The 20,089-nt window shown below is 43.7% G+C and overlaps 2 protein-coding genes across 2 annotated transcripts in view; one reads left to right on the top strand and one right to left on the bottom strand.

Annotated features, from left to right (window-relative positions):
* The window catches only part of adam17b (ADAM metallopeptidase domain 17b), a 13,625-nt gene extending 2,077 nt beyond the window's left edge, over positions 1–11,548 (top strand). Inside the window, exons 4-18 of the mRNA XM_064990707.1 lie at positions 235–323; positions 633–810; positions 1,524–1,654; positions 1,985–2,071; positions 2,402–2,512; positions 2,611–2,755; positions 3,003–3,094; positions 3,344–3,496; positions 3,700–3,899; positions 4,266–4,369; positions 4,538–4,672; positions 4,974–5,104; positions 8,007–8,174; positions 8,527–8,583; positions 9,288–11,548. Coding sequence (XP_064846779.1) covers positions 235–323; positions 633–810; positions 1,524–1,654; positions 1,985–2,071; positions 2,402–2,512; positions 2,611–2,755; positions 3,003–3,094; positions 3,344–3,496; positions 3,700–3,899; positions 4,266–4,369; positions 4,538–4,672; positions 4,974–5,104; positions 8,007–8,174; positions 8,527–8,583; positions 9,288–9,710 — 2,204 coding nt within the window. The 3' untranslated portion in view covers positions 9,711–11,548. The remainder of the gene's footprint in view (positions 1–234; positions 324–632; positions 811–1,523; positions 1,655–1,984; positions 2,072–2,401; positions 2,513–2,610; positions 2,756–3,002; positions 3,095–3,343; positions 3,497–3,699; positions 3,900–4,265; positions 4,370–4,537; positions 4,673–4,973; positions 5,105–8,006; positions 8,175–8,526; positions 8,584–9,287) is intronic.
* Positions 11,549–11,674: 126 nt separating this feature from the next.
* On the bottom strand, positions 11,675–19,566 carry cpsf3 (cleavage and polyadenylation specific factor 3). The gene is made up of 18 exons (XM_064990708.1): positions 19,374–19,566; positions 18,983–19,046; positions 18,767–18,864; positions 18,362–18,490; positions 17,873–18,050; positions 16,027–16,116; positions 15,660–15,810; positions 15,274–15,449; positions 14,874–15,032; positions 14,481–14,627; positions 14,142–14,294; positions 13,826–13,934; positions 13,624–13,722; positions 13,191–13,285; positions 12,910–12,997; positions 12,564–12,630; positions 12,339–12,435; positions 11,675–12,244 (listed from the first exon to the last, which is right to left on the bottom strand). The coding sequence occupies exons 1-18, from the start codon at positions 19,442–19,444 to the stop codon at positions 12,143–12,145; spliced, it is 2,073 nt and encodes a 690-aa protein (XP_064846780.1). The 5' UTR covers positions 19,445–19,566; the 3' UTR covers positions 11,675–12,142.
* Positions 19,567–20,089: the final 523 nt, after the last annotated feature.

Consider the following 20,089-nt stretch of genomic DNA (forward strand, 5'->3'; position numbering starts at 1 on the left):
GTCCATTATGGGGCTTTAAAGTGTTACATTGATTATAAAAGGTTGCCTACCAGCATCATGTGGACTCATCAACCTTGGACCACTTTTGAGGTCTGAAAACATTTGGCTAACATCTGATTTTGGAGTAAACTATCACTATCGTCTCTTAGTGCCTTAGGAATTTGGCTTTGTCCCATGTTTATATTTTGTGGTGTTTCTCATCATAATTGTTTACTGAGTGTTGTCCATTTGAAGGGGAGGAGAACTCTAGAGTGCAGGCGCATATTGATGACAATGACTTCTCGGCACACATCCTCACTGACGGAGCAGAGTACAACATTGAGGTAGGGTATCACACTATTTTAAAAGCAGATTGTCATATTGTTGTAATATCACAATCTACTCTGAAATGTCTCAGTGTGTGTGAGGAATATTCTGTATATAATCCACCTGAGTTTTATAATCATATAAAATCTTCCTTTCTGGGCAGAGCCGTGGTAACACTCCTGGCATATGTCACATATACAAATCAATCCCTGTGTCCACCCTTCCCAATGTTTCTCTCACCTGCCTAAATCCTCTTCTGATTCCCATACTGTCTCAATAAAGTGTCAAAATACCCCTTTTTGTTTTGACTCCCTGTCCTTTCTCAGCCCCTGTGGAGGTTTACGTCGGCGCCCCCCGATGGCCGTTTGCTGGTATACCGTCCTGAGCACATAAGGAACATCAGCCGACTGGCCTCGCCCAAGGTCTGTGGCTACGTGAAGGCTGACTCCAATGACCTGCTGCCTGAGAGTATAAGAACAGCTAGACTAGAGGATGAGGAGGAAGGTAAGTGGGAGAGAGGGAAGTAGGGTGAAGACAGAGAGGGTGAGTAGGGGAGCATGAGGGAGAGAGTGAGTGTGGGGGGGGAGTAGGAGGTGAAGGTTGAGTAGGATTGAACTCATAGTTGACTACGAGAGAAGAATGTGGGGTGGAGCTTTCCCAAATAATGATCACAGTAAAATCCTGTCCCTCAAAAGTCCAAACCACATGTAGTGACCACTTCATCTAATGCAACCCAATGTATGCTATTTTAATATGATTGAATTTACAGTCAAACTAAACATATTCACATCTCAGGCTATCCAAAAGCCCTGGTCACATTGTCAGTGTCTGTTAAATCAATAATCATATCCTCATTGCATTAATCCGTTATTCACACGAGCTTAAATGACTTGCCTAGTTAAATAAATACAACACATATACTTTAAGTTAGCTGTGATGGCAGACCCATGATGATGACGACATAGCCATGTTCCCTGCAGTTATGGTGTGAGAACCAAATCACTCTTTATGAGAAGCACTCTGTGATCTCAGTTGCTGTTGTTAATTGTATGGCATGAGATGTCTAATTGCAATATATTTGTGAAATTGACAGCTTGAATCTGCCCAATGCTCTGTTTAGGGTAGTGTAGTGTAGAAAATAAAAGGGGTGTGTAAGTTCAGCTTGACAATGGCACTGACTGGCAATGAAACATGATCTCCTCTCCACTCATCCACAGAGCCCCTGGTCAGAGAGAAGAGACAGGTTCATGACCACAGAAAGAACACCTGCCCTTTACTCTTGGTGGCTGACCATCGCTTCTTCCAAGAGATGGGCCGTGGCGAGGAGAGCACTACCCTCAACTACCTGGTGGGGGGCTCTGTTTAGTAAGATGTGATGTTATGTGTGTCCCAAATGGCACTCATGTCAAAAGTAGTGCACTACTCCCTATGCAGTTGCCCCTTCTTCCAGGGCCTATAGGCAAAGGGGGATACCTCGTCAGTTGTACAACTGAATGCATTCAACTGAAATGTGTCTTCCTCATTTCACCCATTTAGTTCTGGTCAAAAGTAGTGCACTATAAAGGAAATGGGATGCCATTTGGGATGCATCCTATGTTGTTTGGGGTGGTCTTTGGCTTGATGGTTGTATGTGAAAAACACCACATACCTTTCTCCCTGTTTGTGATTGGTCGGTCAGATCGAGCTGATTGACCGCGTGGATGACATCTACAGGTCGACGTCGTGGGATGACGAGTATAAAGGTTACGGGGTTCAGATCCAACAGGTGAGTTAGCTGAGACAGGCTGAGAATCACCCCATGATATGTTCCACTACCACTTCTCAGATTGTCTCTCCCACCCCCCGTTTTATTTCTTAAGGAGAATGGAGCCTCGTCCTCCTTCTGTATTTTCTGTTTATTTAGACAGTTTCTATGTGGGATTCCATCTCATGGCGCTCCTGGACAATATGTGCTCAGTGGACTACAGCACTACCCCGTTGCCATGCTGCCGGGAACAGATGATCACTGTCATTTTTTATTTATTTTTTACCATGAGGTGGGATTGATGATTGATTCTTCCTTCCCATCATTCTCAATCTTTAATCCTCGATGTAGATCATCATTGAGAAGGTCCCCACCCGCGTACCCCCGGGGGAGGCCCACTTCAACATGAGGGGAAGTCCCGTAGAGGGTAAGGATGTCTGGGACGTGAAGAAGCTTTTGGAGGTGAGCAGCATGTTTAATCATCTGAGTAATGACATCATAGTAGTCATATACTGTATGATAATAGGCCATAATATATTCCCTCTTTGTTCTCATCGCAGCAATTCAGTGTGGACATAGCAGACAACGCGTCCAAGGTGTGTCTGGCTCACCTGTTCACCTACCAGGACTTTGACGAGGGGACCCTGGGCCTGGCCTACGTGGCCCCCTCCAGACAGGGCATCCCTGGGGGCCTCTGCTCAGAGAGTAAGGCTGCGTCCCCAAATAGCACCCCATTCCCTATGTATTGTACTACTTTTGAGCAAGTCTCATGTCCTAAATGGCACCCTATTCTCCCAGGCCCATAAGGCGCTGGTCCAAAGTAGTGCACTATATAGGGAATAGGGTTCCATTTTGGGACGGATAATAAGCCTCCCGTCAACACATTAACCTTGACCACAACTCTGACGTAGGTAAACTGATATTGGAAAATGTTTGCCTTCTCTGTCATCAGAGTGCCCTCCATCTTCGCCTGAGACCAGAGCTATTTATCTCAACACTGGGCTCACCAGCACTAAGAACTATGGGAAAACTATTCTGACCAAGGTGGGTTTATGAGACCCAGACACAGAATAAACTTAGACTTGGACAGAAAAACAATTCTCCACTGGGCATTCATTTCAGTCCAGGACTAGGCTTAATCTGTGTCTGGGAGACCGCCCCTGCAACTTAAAAAAAAAAGAGGCTTCGAATTTGGAACATCCAAATGTACACAAAGGCAATACCTATTATTCTGGCTGGAATAGGCACCATCATATTTCACTAATATGTCCTTTTCTTATGGTTTCCTCTCAGGAGGCAGACCTGGTGACTACTCACGAGCTGGGCCATAACTTTGGGGCAGAGCACGACCCCGATAACATCCCCTACTGTGCTCCCAGGGAAGACCAGGGGGGCAAATACGTCATGTACCCCATCGCTGTGAGCGGAGACCACGTCAACAACAAGGTTCAAATACCCTCCTTTTTCCCAACTCGACAAACCAAACATCAATCTTAAGCAAACCTTAAGTCTTCATTATACCAAGAATGATTATGGATGTGTCCGAAACGGCACCCTAGGCCATAGGGCTCTGGTCAGAAGTAGTGCGCAATGGAGGAAATAGGGTGCCAGTTTCGGACACGGCTCTTGACCTTGTTTTGTGTCCCCAGCTTTTCTCCAACTGCAGTAAGATCTCCATTGTGAAGCGTCTGAGGAACAAGGCTCCAGTGTGCTTCAGGGAGAGGAACAGTAATGTGTGTGGGAACAGCAGGGTGGAACAGGGTGAGGAGTGTGACCCGGGACTGCTGCACATCAACGACGACCGCTGCTGTACCTCCGACTGCAAGCTCCGCCCCACAGCCAAGTGCAGGTGAGCCCTCTCTGGAACCACCAACCCCCGGATACCTGCACACCACACCCACTTAGGTTCTAGGAACAGTGGTAGGATTCTGACAACATTTGGTGATAGTTTGTGATATGTTGATTGAATGTTATAAAGAATGAATCTTCTCTCTGTGATATCACCCTGTATTACCATGATATCTCTCTTGCTCTCGCTCGCTCTCTCTCTCAGGGTGATATCACAGAGAAGAATCATTCCTTATAACATTCTTACAACATATCATAAACGACCACCAAATGTTGTAAGAGTTCTACCACTGTTCCTAGAACCTCTCTCTCTCTCTCTCTCTCTCTATCTCTATCTCTCTATCTCTCTATCTATCTATCTATGTAGTGACAGGAACAGTGCATGCTGTAAGCAGTGCCAGTATGAGCGGGAGGGCAAGGTGTGCCAGGAGCCCATCAGTGCCACCTGTAAGGGCAAGTCCTACTGCACAGGTAGGTTGATATCACCTGATACCCCCCAGAAAGGGAGCCCCACCACTACACCATCTTCATGTCTACAAGCCCTAATAAAACATGAGTGAAACAATGAAATATGTCTTAGTTCTTTGTTATTTCTATGTCCTTTTATGAATAATGACAATGTCATATTTTTGTTCCCAGGCAACAGTAGTGAGTGTCCGTCTCCTGAGAACGCCCCTGACAAGACTGTGTGTTTGGACAACGGAGAGTGTCTGGACGGTGTATGTATCCCTTTCTGTGAGGCCGTCAAGAACCTGCAGTCCTGCGCCTGCAATGGTACACTCCCCTCACCATCACCACCCCTCCTTTAAAGGCTGTAGTGGACTAATCCAACCTCAAGACATAATATAATATCATATGCCATTAAGCAGTTTTTGCATTGAATTTTGCATGGGTTGCCTCAGCGGGAATTGTACCCACGATCCTGCCATTACAAGCGCCATGCTCTACCAACGGAGCCACATAGAACCTGTATACGCTAAGTGTCCTGCTTTATTAAAGATGCCTTTTACTCATAATATGAATACATAAAACATTTTTTTTTACTACAGTGTGTTGTTCTTCCTACCCGCTCTAGAAACCAACTCGTCATGTAAAGTGTGCTGTCGAAGCACCAGTGGAGTGTGCGCCCCATTCCAGGACGACGGAGGGGAATTCATCTACCTCCGCAAGGGGAAACCCTGCACCGTGGGCTTCTGTGACGGAGCAGTAAGTGACACCTGACCTCTGACCCTTACCCTCTAGTGCAGTGGTTCCCAAACTTTTTATAGTCCCGTACCCCTTCAGACATTCAACCTCTAGCTGCGGACCCCCTCTAGCACCAGGGTCAGTGCACTTTCAAATGTTTGTTTTTGTTGCCATCATTGTAAGCCTGCCACATGCACACTATACAATACATTTATTCAAAATAAGAATGAGTGTGAGTTTTCTGTCACAGCCCGGCTCATGGGAAGTGACAAAGAGCTCTTATAGGACCAGGGCACAAATAATATAATAATAATCAATAATTTTGCTCTTTATTAAACCATCTTGCATATAAAACCTTATTTGTTCATAGAACATCGTGAATAACTCACCACAGGTTAATGAGAAGGGTGTGCTTGAAAGGATGCATATATCTCTGCAATGTTGGGTTGTATTGGAGAGAGTCTCAGTCTTAAATCATTTCCCACACACAGTCTGTGCCTGTATTTAGTTTTCATGCTAGTGAGGGCCGAGAATCCACTCTCACATAGGTATGTGGTTGCAAAGGGCATCAGTGTCTTAACAGCGCGATTTGCTAAGGCAAGTAACTCTGAGCCGTATTAAATTCAATTTTCACAGAACCGCTTGTTGCAATTTTGATGAGGCTCTCTTGTTCAGATATCAGTAAGTGGACTGGAGGCAGGGCATGAACGGGATAACAAATCCAGTTGTTTGTGTCACCGTTTCGGGAAAGTACCTGCCTAATTGCGCACCCAGTTCACTCAGGTGCTTCGCTATATCACATTTGACATTGTCTGTTAGCTTGAGTTCATTTGCACACAAAAAATCATACAATGACGGAACGACCTATGTGTTGTCCTTGTTAATGCAGATAGAAAAGAGCTCCAACTTCTTAATCATAGCCTCAATTTTGTCCCGCACATTGAGTATAGTCGCGGAGAGTCCCTGTAATCCTAGATTCAGATCATTCAGGAGAGAAAAAACATCACCCAGATAGGCCAGTCGTGTGAGAAACATCGTGCAAGTGGTCAGACAAGTGAAAAATTATGGTCAGTAAAGAAAACTGTAAGCTCGTCTCTCAATTAAAAAAAAACGTGTCAATACTTTGCCCCTTGATAACCAGCACACTTCTGTATGTTGTAAAAGCGTTACATGGTCGCTGCCCATGTTATTGCATAGTGCAGAAAATACACAAGAGTTCTGGGGCCTTGCTTTAACAAAGTTAACCATTTTCACTGTAGTGTCCAAAATGTCTTTCAAGCTGTCAGGCATTCCTTTGGCAGCAAGAGCCTCTCGGTGGATGCTGCAGTTTACCCAAGTGGGTCGGGAGCAACTGCTTGCACGTGCGTTACCACTCCACTATGTCTCCCTGTCATGGCTTTTGCGCCATCAGTACAGATACCAACACATCTTGACCACCAAGTCCATTTGATGTCACAAAGCTGTCTAGTACTTTAAAAAATATCTTCTCCTGTTGTCCTGATTTCCAGTGGTTTGCAGAAGAGGATGTCGTCCTTAATTGACCCCCCATTGACATAACAGACATATACCAGGAGCTGTGCCAGGTCCGCCACGTCTGTTACCTCAGCCAGTTGTAACGCATAGAATTCACTGGCTTGTATGCAAAGCAGTAATTGTTTCAGAACATCTCCTGCCAAGTCACTGATGTGTCGTGAAACAGTGTTTGATGGAGACATTGTCTGTATAGTTTTTTTGGCCTTTTCCCCCAGCATTGTCCCAGCCATATCCTCGGCAGCAGGAAGAATTAAGTCCTCCACAATAGTATGGGGCTTGCCTGACCTTGCCACTCGGTAGCTCACCATATAAGATGCTTCTAGTTCCTTCTTGTTAATGGTACTGTATCTGTTGCTTTTATACGTCTTACTACTCAAAAGTCGTCTTAATTATCTGTTTTTTCAAATTGGCATATTTTGTTTCTAGATGTCTGCAAGTTGTGAGAGAGTACTTTTTCCACATATAACACACTGTGGCTGAGGAAAGGCACTACTCCCAGTATACACTACCGTTTAAAAGTTTGGGGTCACTTAGAAATGTCCTTGTTTTTGAAAGAAAATTACATTTTTTTTGACCATTCAAATAACATCAAATTGATCAGAAATATAGTGTAAATATTGTTAATGTTGTGAATATTGTAGCTGGAAACAGCTGATTTTTAATGGAATATCTACATGGGCGTGCGGAGGCCCATCTGCAACTAGTACTAGGAGTACTACCAGTAGAGCTGGTATGTGTCTATGGACGCGGGCCTTACTAAATGGACTGTTTGAATAGTTTTTAAAAATCTATATTATATATATTTTTAAATGTGAATCACATTTTTATTTGGCGTACCCCCGACGGCATTGCGCGCTTACCTCAGTTTGGGAATACCTGCTCTACTGTATTATATATCGATATTATATCCCCTTTCACTTGGTTGATTTTGCACATATAAATGGAATCACTAGAACAGGCATTTTGAGTGTATCCCAGAAGAAAATAAAAAAGAAAGATTGTTGATGGTAAGTGGATGCTTCTTAACCTTCTTCTATGTACAACAAATAGAAAAGTTTTCTTTAAATGTATTTTTTAGGGGGTGGGGGGAAGATCATCTATATCAATTGAATTGTTTGCATAATTTATAATCCCCTTGTTAATTATTTAAAAAAAATCTCTATACTTTCCCCCCATACCCTACCATCCCTGCCCTAAATGGAGTAAATTAAGCGACAACAATAATTCTATTGCAACTTACAGCTATTTCGGTCACATCTAGCAACAAGTCTTGCATGGCTGTACAGTTTTAATTTCTGGATTGCTGTGGTCTGAGGGCCTTCTTTCTATTCTCAAGTAATTCTATTTCTATGGTTTTGTAACTAGCATGTGATATTTTTGTCTTATTCAGGGTAAATGTATGAAGCAAGTTCAGGATGTCATTGAGAGGCTGTGGGATTTCATTGACAAGCTGGACATCAACACGTTTCGGAAGTTTTTGGCGGACAACATTGTGGGCTCTGTGGTGGTCTTCTCCTTGGTCTTCTGGGTCCCCCTCAGCATCCTGGTTCACTGTGTGGTAGGTGTTATGTTTGTTCCTTGATGAATGACAAACTGGGGCATAGGTTTAGCTACTTGTGATTACAAGATTCTTGAGCTAGCAAAATACATTGGTGTGTAGCCAAGCAAGGCATTAGATCTACATCCATGTTGTGTGTTGCATTGTGGGAACTGTAGTGTTTTGTTTCTTAACAAACAATAATACATTGGATGCCCATACTCAGACATTGAGTGTTGTCATCAATCACCTAATACTGTACATGTTGTTATTATATAGTACCTGTCACATGTTATTATATAGTACCCGTCACATGTTATATAGTACCCGTCACATGTTATCACATCTAACAACATATTTTTCCCACTTACAGGATAAAAAACTGGATCAGCAGTATGAACAGACCACCAAGTCTCTGCTTTTTCCGAGTGTAAGTATTGTTTGATTCATATGTCACACACACACACACACACACACACACACACACACACACACACACACACACACACACACACACACACACACAGTACAAGTCAAAAGTTTTAGAACACCTACTCATTCAAGGGTTTTTCTTTATTTTTACTATTTTCTACATTGTAGAATAATAGTGAAGACATCAAAACTATGAAATAACACACATGGAATCATGTAGTAACCAAAAAAGTGTTAAACAAATATAAATATATTTAATGTTTGATTCTTCAAATTAACCACCCTTTGGTATGATGACAGCTTTGCACACTCTTGGCATTCTCTCAACCAGCTTCACCTGGAATGCTTTTCCAACAGCCTTGAAGGAGTTGTTGGCTGTTTTTCCTTCTCTCTGCATTCCAACTCATCCCAAACCGTCTCAATTAGGTTGAGGTCAGGTGATTGTGACGGCCAGGTCATCTGATGCAGCACTTCAATCACTCTCCTTCTTGGTCAATTAGCCCTTAACACTTTTAACACTTTTTTTGATTACATGATTCCATATGTGTTATTTCATAGTTTTGAAAATAGTGAAAAATAAAGAAAAACCCTTTAATGAGTAGGTGTGTCCAAACTTTTGACTGGTACTGTATATACAAATTATACACTGTAGTCATCTTGGTTTTCTGATCCTTGGCTTTGATCCTGCTTGTGTGTCTCCAGAATGCAGAGTTTATGAGCAGTCTGGAGTCAGCCTCCGTACGGATCTTCAAACCCCCTGCTATTTCAGCCCTGCGCTTCCAGGCCTCTGGCCCCCAGCAGACCAGCACTCCCCCCATCCAAGCCCCAACTCCAGCTCCAACCCCTGGGGCCCAAGTCCCAACCTCCACTCCCAGCCCTAGCCAGAGTCCCCTGCCCCCCCTGGAGAGCCCACGCATGGCCACCATCCAGGAGGACCCCAGTTTTGACTCCCACCTGGATGAAGAAGCCCTGGAGGGCGACTTTCCCATGGGGAGTTCGGCTCCACACTCCTTTGAGGATCTGACAGAGCGTGGGCCCCTGGCCCGACGCAGTGACAAGGCCCTGTCCTTCAGACTCCAGAAACAGGCCCGTATCCGCATCAACAGCAAGGAGACAGAGTGCTGAGAAAGGGAGGTGAAGACAGAGAGATAAAGAGGGCTCTTTAACACAGAGGAGAAAAAAGAAAGAGACTGGAGGAGGAGAGGACAGAGTGTGGGAGAGGATGCTCACCCAATCACCACTGAATGGCAGACCACAGAGTAAAACAAGCTGGACTTGTCTGATACTATATGTGGGCTGAGTTATATAAGGTATTATATGAAGTTGGAGAGCAGCTTCAGTTGAAAATAGGATCCACTGGGCTAAAATGAAACCTACTGAGCATTGAAAAGCCACATTCTTCAAAACTGAAATGAGAAATCAACATAGTCAATCTTTCATAGATGAAACAATTACGTCTAGAATTGTCTTGCTACAACCAGGTCATATTGATGATGTTCTGGTTTCAGATGATGTATTGTTTAAGATATCCTGGGCTGCTCACTTGCACAGCCTGGCATATGAACATGTTGCACCATGCCTCCATGTATGTAGTTGAGTTGGTTGACAGTGACACTTTTGGCGCAGTTTGAAAATAGGTCAGCAAATATATGCTTTAACACCCTTATGCATACATCACCAGCAGTACTGTGGCTATGTCTGTAATATCATTGGCCTGGTGCGAGTTAATGTACATTGTGGCACAGCAATATAACACTAGTTTACCGCTTTGCTCTTCGTAACCGTGACATGTAACCTGGGGGGGGGGGGGGATGAATTTATCATGGAAAAGTCTACAAAACTGTTACTAAGTATTTCATTTGTTGGGCGAGCCTGGTTGGCTGTAACTAATAACAAAACCAGCATAATGTTTACTTTTCAATTCTGTGAACCGTAGCCTGAACCAGTATTACTCATAGAGATAAATGGAGGACTCATTTTTGTACCTGTGCCGTTATAGCCATTGAGGGTGTCTCCGTTTTGAGGGAATCCATTTTCTTCCAGGGTCACCAGAAGCTTTCTTACTCCAACAGGGTCACCAGAAGCTTTCTTTCTCCAACAGGGTCACCAGAAGCTTTCTTTCTCCAACAGGGTCACCAGAAGCTTTCTTTCTCCAACAGGGTCACCAGAAGCTTTCTTACTCCAACAGGGTCACCAGAAGCTTTCTTTCTCCAACAGGGTCACCAGAAGCTTTCTTTCTCCAACAGGGTCACCAGAAGCTTTCTTTCTCCAACAGGGTCACCAGAAGCTTTCTTTCTCCAACAGGGTCACCAGAAGGGATCAGCCAATAAAGTTGGAAGTCCCGCCCAGTTTACTACATTAAATCCCGACTGTTATTAGGTAATTTGTCAAACCAGACCTGTATGGTGTCTTATGCATGGAGATAGATCTGACCATTAGAGTTTTCTGATATGCAAGATTGACACAACTCTAATTGTTACTCAACTCTTAATTGCGGAAAGTGTTTTTGATACCATTTGTATGCTTTCATATGACAATTGTGACAATCAGCAAATGTCTATTTCTAGCCTCACACGAGCCAGTTATATAATATAATCGCCCAATTCTGGCTTTGGCCACTATCTTACAATATCTCATCCGATGTTTGAAAATGTATTGTTGTATTAGCTACCTTTATTTGCCATATTATCTGGTATTTTGTTTCATTGTGAACTCCTGCCAGACATGATCTCACCGACCTGTTATGGGTTTAACCGAGTTTACATTGGAAATCCCATATTTAGGAATTTCTTTGTATTTTATGCTCTCACATGCAGAATATGATTTATTATTTGAAAGAAAGCCCCAACAGTGTCCTACAAGTATTTTATATCTGGATTTGTGATTAACTTGTATCATGCCTCAGGTAGGTTGTCTTCAGGTGTTGCAATGGCTATATATTAAAATGTCAGACACTCAGAAAACTTTGTTTTAAGTTGGCAGTGAAATTTACCCATTTTATTAAATTGCTCACATTGCTGCACTTCTCAATATTTCAGAACATATTCACAGAAATAACTACTTTATAAACCTGCAATATTAGTTCAGAAATGTGGCCAGCAGTCCTTAATTACTTTATTTAAAACAAATTTTGTCAATGCATAATGCAGATATACAAAGTCTACATGTTGAGAATTCAACGTAACTCAATGGAGGTTTGATTCCTGTGAAATCTACACTTTCCCAAACACAGATTCTTCCTTTATGTGACAAGGCACCTAGAATTACAGAGCAATGAAACGGAGGGGGCAATGTTGTCAAGACATTACAAGTACTGGGACAACATGTAGAATATATCCACTGTAATCATTACCCGGCTAACATATGCATATCAATTAATAATGCACTGGAAAACTCTTCATATAGACCATGTCAGTACTGCACTGCCCGTAAAGGAAAGTGGGCAAGTGCCTCTGGGTGATGCTGTTTGGGAACCCTGGTGTGTTGGGCCGTGCCTATTGCTTCTGGGACAGGCGGCCTGTCCAGGGAGAGAGAGAGGGGAGGAGGTGGATGACTCCTCAGATGGCAGGGTTGAGAGCATCATAGAGCCTCTGCACAGCCAGCTCCACCATCTCTCTCAGGGTCTCATCTTCAGCACTGCCCTCCTCATACTGCACCGTCTGCACAACAGACAGACAGGGGAGAACCAGGTCAGAGGAGAACACACACACACAGAGAGAGATAGAGAGACAGACATATCTACTAAATCCTCACTCTGGTCTCTGGGCAGATGAAGGCAGTATTCCCGTCCACTGTTACTGTCAGGTTCTTATTGTCCTTGAAGTCCACACAGTCCTCCCCAAACATGTCACTGTTGAGGGAAAGATTTCAAATGTCTCAGAGAAGCGACTCTATCCGTTACACATTCACAACCTTCCTGTTCTCCCATGACAGGCGTGTGTGTGAATATAGAAAATGTGAATAGGGGGTGGAACTTACAGAAGCATAATCTCCAGCCTCTGCTGGAAAACATCCAGTTCTATACCTTCTTTCTTGTGCTCCATAACTATAGGATGAAGAAATGAACATCAGCAAGGGAAGGGACAAGCACAAAGACATTAAACATACTGTAATGATAGTCCATAACACAGAGATAATGTTAGAACATCGTCGCTGACCTAGGTAGCACACCTCTTATCTTCACAAAACTAACCCTGTGTCGTAGTATTTTACCAGTCTTGTACTCACTATACTACACGAGAACATACATGTGAAAACTGACTTTTAGCGTTCAGATTTCTTCACCGGTCCATGATAGAGGTAACGTTGGACTTTCTTCACTGACCTTTCTGTGCTTTAGGGTTGGACTGGACCTCCAGAACCACTGTGGTGACCGCATCAGCATACATGTCATTCAGAGGGTTGGCGATCCACTGCGCACAGCACCAATACAAAACCAGTTAGCTAATGTTCACACCCTTACCTATAGGGTTGCAATATTCAAGCAACTTTCCCAGATTTCCTGCTTATTCCCTTCTGATTCTGGGACTCTACCTACTGGGATTTCTGGAGGGAAATAACCAGGAAATTTTGGAACCCCTACTTTCATTATATTCAGCATCTCACCTCTAAAACCACCATGCCAGCTTCATGCACCAGTGTGACATTCTTGAAGATCCTGAGTGTGATTTTCTCTGCAGACTCCACCTCCTCCACATCCCCTAAAAGACAAGCGGGTTTGTATAGTCAGACAGTACCGAGAAAAACTCCACAGACCCTGGTTATAAGTGACAGCTTTACAGTGGCTTTGAAAACGGCCCAATGTAACCACTACTGTAAAGCAACTGGCACACTCCCACAACAAACTCTAATAACACCTGCAAAAAAACTAAATTCGCTAGGTGTTCCCCGCTCGTCTGTAGGTTGCCATTTGTTGAGTGATATTTTGTTGGCTTCCACATTTGTCCGATTCGGAATCAATCAGCAGTTGTTGGTGTTGATTGATTGTTCAGTGTGCCTAAATTTCCAACAAGGTGAGCAGAGTTCTGTAGAAACCCACCTGCCAGGTTGCGTAGATGGCTGGCCAGCAGAGAGATGGGTCCAGTGAAGGGAATGGCCTGGGTCTGCTTCACTGTGCTCATGGCCAGGTCTGTATAGTCTGGAGACAGAGAGAAGAGCTCATACACACGGTAGTACACACATGTGGACACATACGGAGGGATGCTTGCACACACACAGTCAGATAGTGAATCAGTACTGACTGGACAGATCTGAAGGGGTGAGGATGTGGTAGCTGAAGTTGCGTTTGACCAGGATCCCAGACACCCTCTGACCTTGCTGACACTTCTTATCAGCCAGGGAGCCCATCACCTACGGCACAGAACAGCAACAGTCAGTACACACACACCACAAGTGTTTGGAAGACACAAATCGCCTCAGTTGTACACACTATAAAAAATATTCGATAACTCCGCTTGATGCCAATGGATAAAGTCTAACTCAATTCAGTCTAATTCTCCCAATAAATGATATTACAGTAGGAGACCGCTAGAGAGAGAGAGTGGAGGATGGGCTCACCTTAGCCAACTTCTCTCCTCTGAAGTTGAGTGTGACGGCCTCAGTGTTCCGGGGGTTGTGCACCTCGATGTGGACCTCGTCATTGTCCTCGTACTCCCTGATCAGAGCAGCTTTCAGACGGGCCATCTCATTCTGCTCCCCGTGCACCAGGATCTGCAGGCGGGACAAAGAAATATGTCACACGAGCAGGCTCAAGTCATTGAAGTATAACAGGGGAAAAAAAGAGAGGCCCAAGCACACTTCCTTGTGGAACTGTGTCCCGTTGGCATTTACCATTTGATTACGGCCCGTAAGATAAGATCTGACTCATTTAATGGCCGATGGAGTGTGTCTATTTACCACATGAGGGGGTTTGAGAGCCCTGATGAACTCGCTGGTCTGTTGGTAGTCAGTGTGGGCTGAGAAAGAGATGTAGTCCACAGACATCTTCAGCTGCAGCTTCTGGCCTGACATGGTGGTGATCTCCTCTGGCTCTGACATAATGTGCTGAGGATAAAGTCACAGAGGAACAGTCAGCTCACACACACACAGAGTAATGAATCTTAGCACGGCTGGAAATGACTTGATTTTAAAAAATTGGGTCCATGTTTATCTGTCATTTGATGACGCTAAAAAATACTTGATCACAACAAAGCTTGGCTTGCAATAAGACCCCACTGTAGGATTCCTTTGGTTGTGATGACTTGGTGTGACTGAGAAATGTCTTAAGAAGGGTTGAAGAACGAACCCCACCTTTGCGAGGGTACCCTCCACAGAGTAGCCGGCGATGATGACGCCGTTCCTCTTATCGGTGCACCAGCTCTCAAACAGCTCTCTTGACAGACCGCTCTGCATCATACCTGGAGAGGCCATCACCACACTGGGCCCGATGTCATCAAAGTGGTCCATGCTCTGGTAGAGAGTGGTACAGCAGACTTAGCATGGACCGAGGGACACAGCAGGTGCTAATTCATTAGAGCACACCGTAGTAAAACTTTTTGAAAAGGAAATGAAAAGGAGTGTTTCTTATTGGACAAGTTCAGATAGTCACTCCCTGTTTCAGCCCGTTTTCTACTTTATGGTGCCTTAAACATTTTTTTTTTATTATTGAAAAATGCCACTACCAAACATTCATCTGATTAACGTCACCCACCTTGAGGTTGCTGATGTGTTTGAAGACAAAGGGGTTATTGACGTTAATGGCCTTGCGTATCTTGTCGTTCATAGCGTTGACGTATGTCTGGTAGACGGCCATGCACTTCTTGGCCAGAGACGACGCGTAGTAGATGGGAATGTCATGGAGCTCTGGGTGGTTCTGCCAGTACTCGTCTGAAACACACACGCAGAGGCACATAACCACACACACATTAGAGAAGGGTTGTGTTCATTAGCGCACGCAACAGAAAATGTTTTAAAACAAGTTTCTGATTGGATTAGGCCAGGTGACTGTTGGTTCCTAATGAACACTTCCATGAATGAGAGTCACTGGATACCTGTTCTAAAGGCAGGCCGAAGAGGGAACTGGTTGGAGAATCTCACCCAGGATGAGCAGCAGTTCCTGGGCTCGGCCCAAGGCGAACACGGGGATGAGACAGCGGCCCTCTCTGTTGACGATGTCATGGATTGTGTTGCAGAACCGGGCCTCCCGCTCCTCCCTCTTCTCATGGATGTGTGTTCCATACGTGGACTCCTGAGGACATAGAGCAATACACATCAAATCCTCATGTTAGGAAAACAAGATCACACGAGAGTCAAAGTGAAGTATGCTGCTTTTTTGTGGTTGTGATTAGGCTGGGTTGCCGTAAAGCACCATGTGACAACTGCTGACAAATGAATTTGATTGCCTGATTGATTAATTGATTGTAGTTGTGTTTAGTGTTGTATGTTACTATTAGCGGGGACTCACAGTAATGAGGATGTCAGGCTTGACACTGGGGATCTCGGCTGCCATCAAATGCCTGTCCTCCTGTCGGGAAAAGTCACCTGTGTAGAGGATCTATGGACAGAGACACACCCAAAGGAACAAGGATAACAGGAGACAGGTTAGTTTAAACCTACAATTTTAAGAGACAGTAGCAAAGTAAATAGACAAAAACAGATTTCTGTTTCAAAGAATTATTCACTCATGTAATTGTATTGGGAACATTTGTCCAGCATATGGGTGCCACCTACTGGCCACAGTAAACAATACAATCTGTATACAGTGCATTCAGAAAGTATTCAGACCCCTTCACTTTTCCACATTTTGTTACATTACAGCCTTATTCTAAAATTGATTAAATTATTTTTTTACCTCATTAATCTACACACAATACCCCAGAATTGTTTGAAAATGTATGACAAATAGAAACATTCATACCTTATTTACATAAGTATTTAGACCCTTTACTATAAGACTCTAAATGTAGCTCAGGTGCATCCTCTTCCCATTGATCATCCTTGATATGTTTCTACAATGTGATTGGACATGATTTGGAAAGGCACACACCTGTCTATATAAGGTCCCACTGTTGACAGTGCATGTCAAAGCAAAACCAAGCCACGAGGTTGAAGGAATTGTCCTTAGAGCTCCAAGACAGGATTTTGTTGAGACACTGATCTGGGGAAGGGTATCAAAAAATGTCTGCAGCATTGAAGGTCCCCAAGAACACAGTGGCCTCCATCATTCTTAAATGGAAGAAGTTTTGCACCACCAAGACTCTTCCTAGAGCTGGCTGCCCAGCTACACTGAGCAATCGGGGGAGAAGGGCCTTGAAGAGGGAGGTGACCAAGAACCCAGTGGTCACTCTGACAGAGCGCCAGAGTCCCTCTGTGGAAACCTTCCAGAAGATCTGATGAAACCAAGATTGAACTCTTTGGCCTGAATGCCAAGTGTCACATCTGGAGGAAACCTGGCACCATCCCTACAGTGAAGCATGGTGTTGGCAGCATCATGCTATGGGGATGTTTTTCAGCGGCAAGGACTGGGAGACTAGTCAGGATCAAGGGAAAGATGTACGGCGCAAAGTACAGAGAGATCCTTGATGAAAACATGCTCCAGAGCGCTCAGGACATCAGACTGGGGCAAAGGATCACCTTTCAACAGGATAACACAGGAGTGGCTTCGGTACAAGTCTCTGAATGGCCTTGAGTGGACAGCCAGAGCCCGGATTTGAACCCGATGGAACATCTCTGGAGACCTGAAAATAGCTGTGCAGCGACTCTCCCCATCCAACCTGACATAGGTTGGGAGGATATGCAGAGAATGGGAGAAACTCCCCAAATAAAGGTGTGCCAAGCTTATAGGGTCATACCCAAGAGGACTCGAGGCTGTAATCACTGCCAAAGGTGCTTCAACAAAGTACTGAGTAAAGGGTCTGAATACCCATATAAAATGTGATGCTTCCTTTTTTATTTTGAATACATTCGCCAAAAAATCTAAAAAACGTTTTTGTTCTTTGTCATTATGGGTTTTTTATTTAATCCATTTTAGAATAAGGTTGTATAGTAACAAAAGTCAAGGGGTCTGAATACTTTCCGAATGCACTGTGATGATTTGGGGAGATAAAGTTTATAAACGCGCCTCTACAAAAACAAGGTGCGGATGAGGAGATATTCAAACAAAATAAAAAATGGGAGAGAACAGAATTTCTGGGAAATCATGTGCTATTTATGATAAGAACCTTTTCTTATGGTCCTTTCACAAAGAAGATGATGAATAAGCTGTAGTTACTTTTCTGTCCCAGTAGTCAATGTAAATGTAATGTAGTCACCTTCACGCCAGCTATCTCGATCATGAACATGGCTGCCCCCAGGACGTGACCGGCATGGTAACACCAGAACTTGATGCCGGCCACCTCCTTCACCTCGTGAAAGTTGATGGTCTCGATCTTGTCCATGCTCTCCTCCAAGTCTGTCTCTGTGTACAGCATGTCGTCGGCTGAGATGTTACTGGGAGGGAAAACACAGAGACAGTCAGGGACACAATGTGAACCCGAATCATCCATAATGGATAATGGCATCTCTACAATTGTTTTGCCCTGAAGACATGGCTGTGTAGACTTATGACGTCTAACAGTTAGATGCCAAAGGAGTCAACATAGGAATCTACAGCCATGCCTTCATGGCAATACATTTTGCAGCTACTCTATCAAGAAAGAAACAGTAGAGTACGCTGCAATTTCCACAAAACAAGTAATGTTCCTTATAGGAGCCAAAGGCTAAAGTTAAGTAAGTCAGGCTGTTATTAAACTCTTGTCTACCTGACTTTGACATAATCAGACAGCAGCCATCGGTAAATAGCTTTGGTGGCGTGGGTCATGAAGGTCCTTCCTTTGAAACTGGTCTTCTGGAGAAACCAAGGCAAGGCTCCACAGTGGTCCAAGTGGAAACTGAGATAGAGAGAGGAGATTATAGAGAACTGAATATGGTGCATTAGAAAACTGAACTCTTGTCTTCAGTGTGTTAATTCATCTGACCTGGGGAAACATATAATGGGGTTGTGTTTATAAGGCCCAAAACGTAGGAAATCTCACAGAAACAGAAAGCTATTTATGAACTTGTCCATATAAGAAACATTTGTTTATGTTTTAGGTTGTGAAAAGTTTTGCTACAGTTGAACTTGATCCCAATAAATACAACCCAGATGAGAGATTAGGAATACTCACTGGCTGATAAGAAGCAGGTCGATCTCAGCAGGATCGATCAAGTCAATATATGGAAGAGCATCCATTCCTTCTAACCCTGGGTGGATTCCACAGTCCAGCTACAAAGGAAAACGGTTGTTGTACTCAATTATCAGGCTACATCTATTTTGGAATGTCTCATACAATCCATAATGCATGGTAAATTCAACAGGGACAGCAGAGTGCACGTAATATTACCATGATTTTCCGTCCCTTGAACTCCAGAATGATGCATGACCTTCCCACCTCCTGCCCAGCTCCACTGTGAGAGGGAAAGAGACGTCAATCACTGTCTGATGACATTTGTGACACAGTGACGTTATGGCAGATTCAGAAAAATCTTACGCGTTATGAACGTAATGCATAGCTACGGTAGCTACTTGAAAATACCATCTAGCTATCTATACGTATACTAGGTAAATCACTGTGGCATCACTGTGGACAACTACTAACACTAGGTAACATTGAACAAATTCATAATTTATCTAACTAGGTAGACAGGCGTCAGTCTTCATGTATTTGCTAGTTAGACGGGCTAAAATAGCTAGCTAGCCAAACAGCTCACGAAATGTTGAATGTATAAACCCACAGTGGTCTGATGAGGAGCTGATCACTTTCCTCCGCAGGCACTGATAAATCAGCTTTGCGTTTCGCCGCCATATTTTCTCTTACGATTTAATTAAAATATATATGCTTATTATGTATTAATTGTACTAATTCATTCTTCTGACACATACAGAAACTAACCGCACGCTGACTACAACAACACTTCCGGTCCAGCGGTATATGTCCGTACGAGGAATGGTCTTTGCTATAATGGGTTCCGGTGTTGTAACATAGGGCGCCCATGCAGGAGCACACAACGTTTTGTAACGTTCAGGTAGAAATATGTTATTTAGAACAAACATGCTTCTCCAACATATAAAACACGAAATCATGTAGGCTGTATTTATGACATTTCTATCAGCAACGTTGGAGAACGTTTGGCAACTGAACATGGTCCTGATTTTAGGGCATAGTTGCCAGGACACAGTATAATCATAATGACATTGCTTTAATCTATCCTCCCAAAAAGGACTCTTTCATTTATGGCATTTCATTTAAGTTTTTGTTTTCATTGTGCTACGTACAGATTACTCAAGAATATGTGGGTTGGTCCATTTTTTTTGCCTAGTTCGTCTTTCTAACAAACTTTTTGGGGCTCAAAATTATCACTATCTCGCTAATATTGGTGCCCTCAAATGGCAGTGTGGGGGACTCAAGGAAAAATATTGGCTGGTGTTAGAAATACCAGGGGCAATTTTT

The sequence above is a fragment of the Oncorhynchus masou genome, chromosome 16 (assembly GCF_036934945.1).
Source record: "Oncorhynchus masou masou isolate Uvic2021 chromosome 16, UVic_Omas_1.1, whole genome shotgun sequence".
Classification (NCBI taxonomy): domain Eukaryota; kingdom Metazoa; phylum Chordata; class Actinopteri; order Salmoniformes; family Salmonidae; genus Oncorhynchus; species Oncorhynchus masou.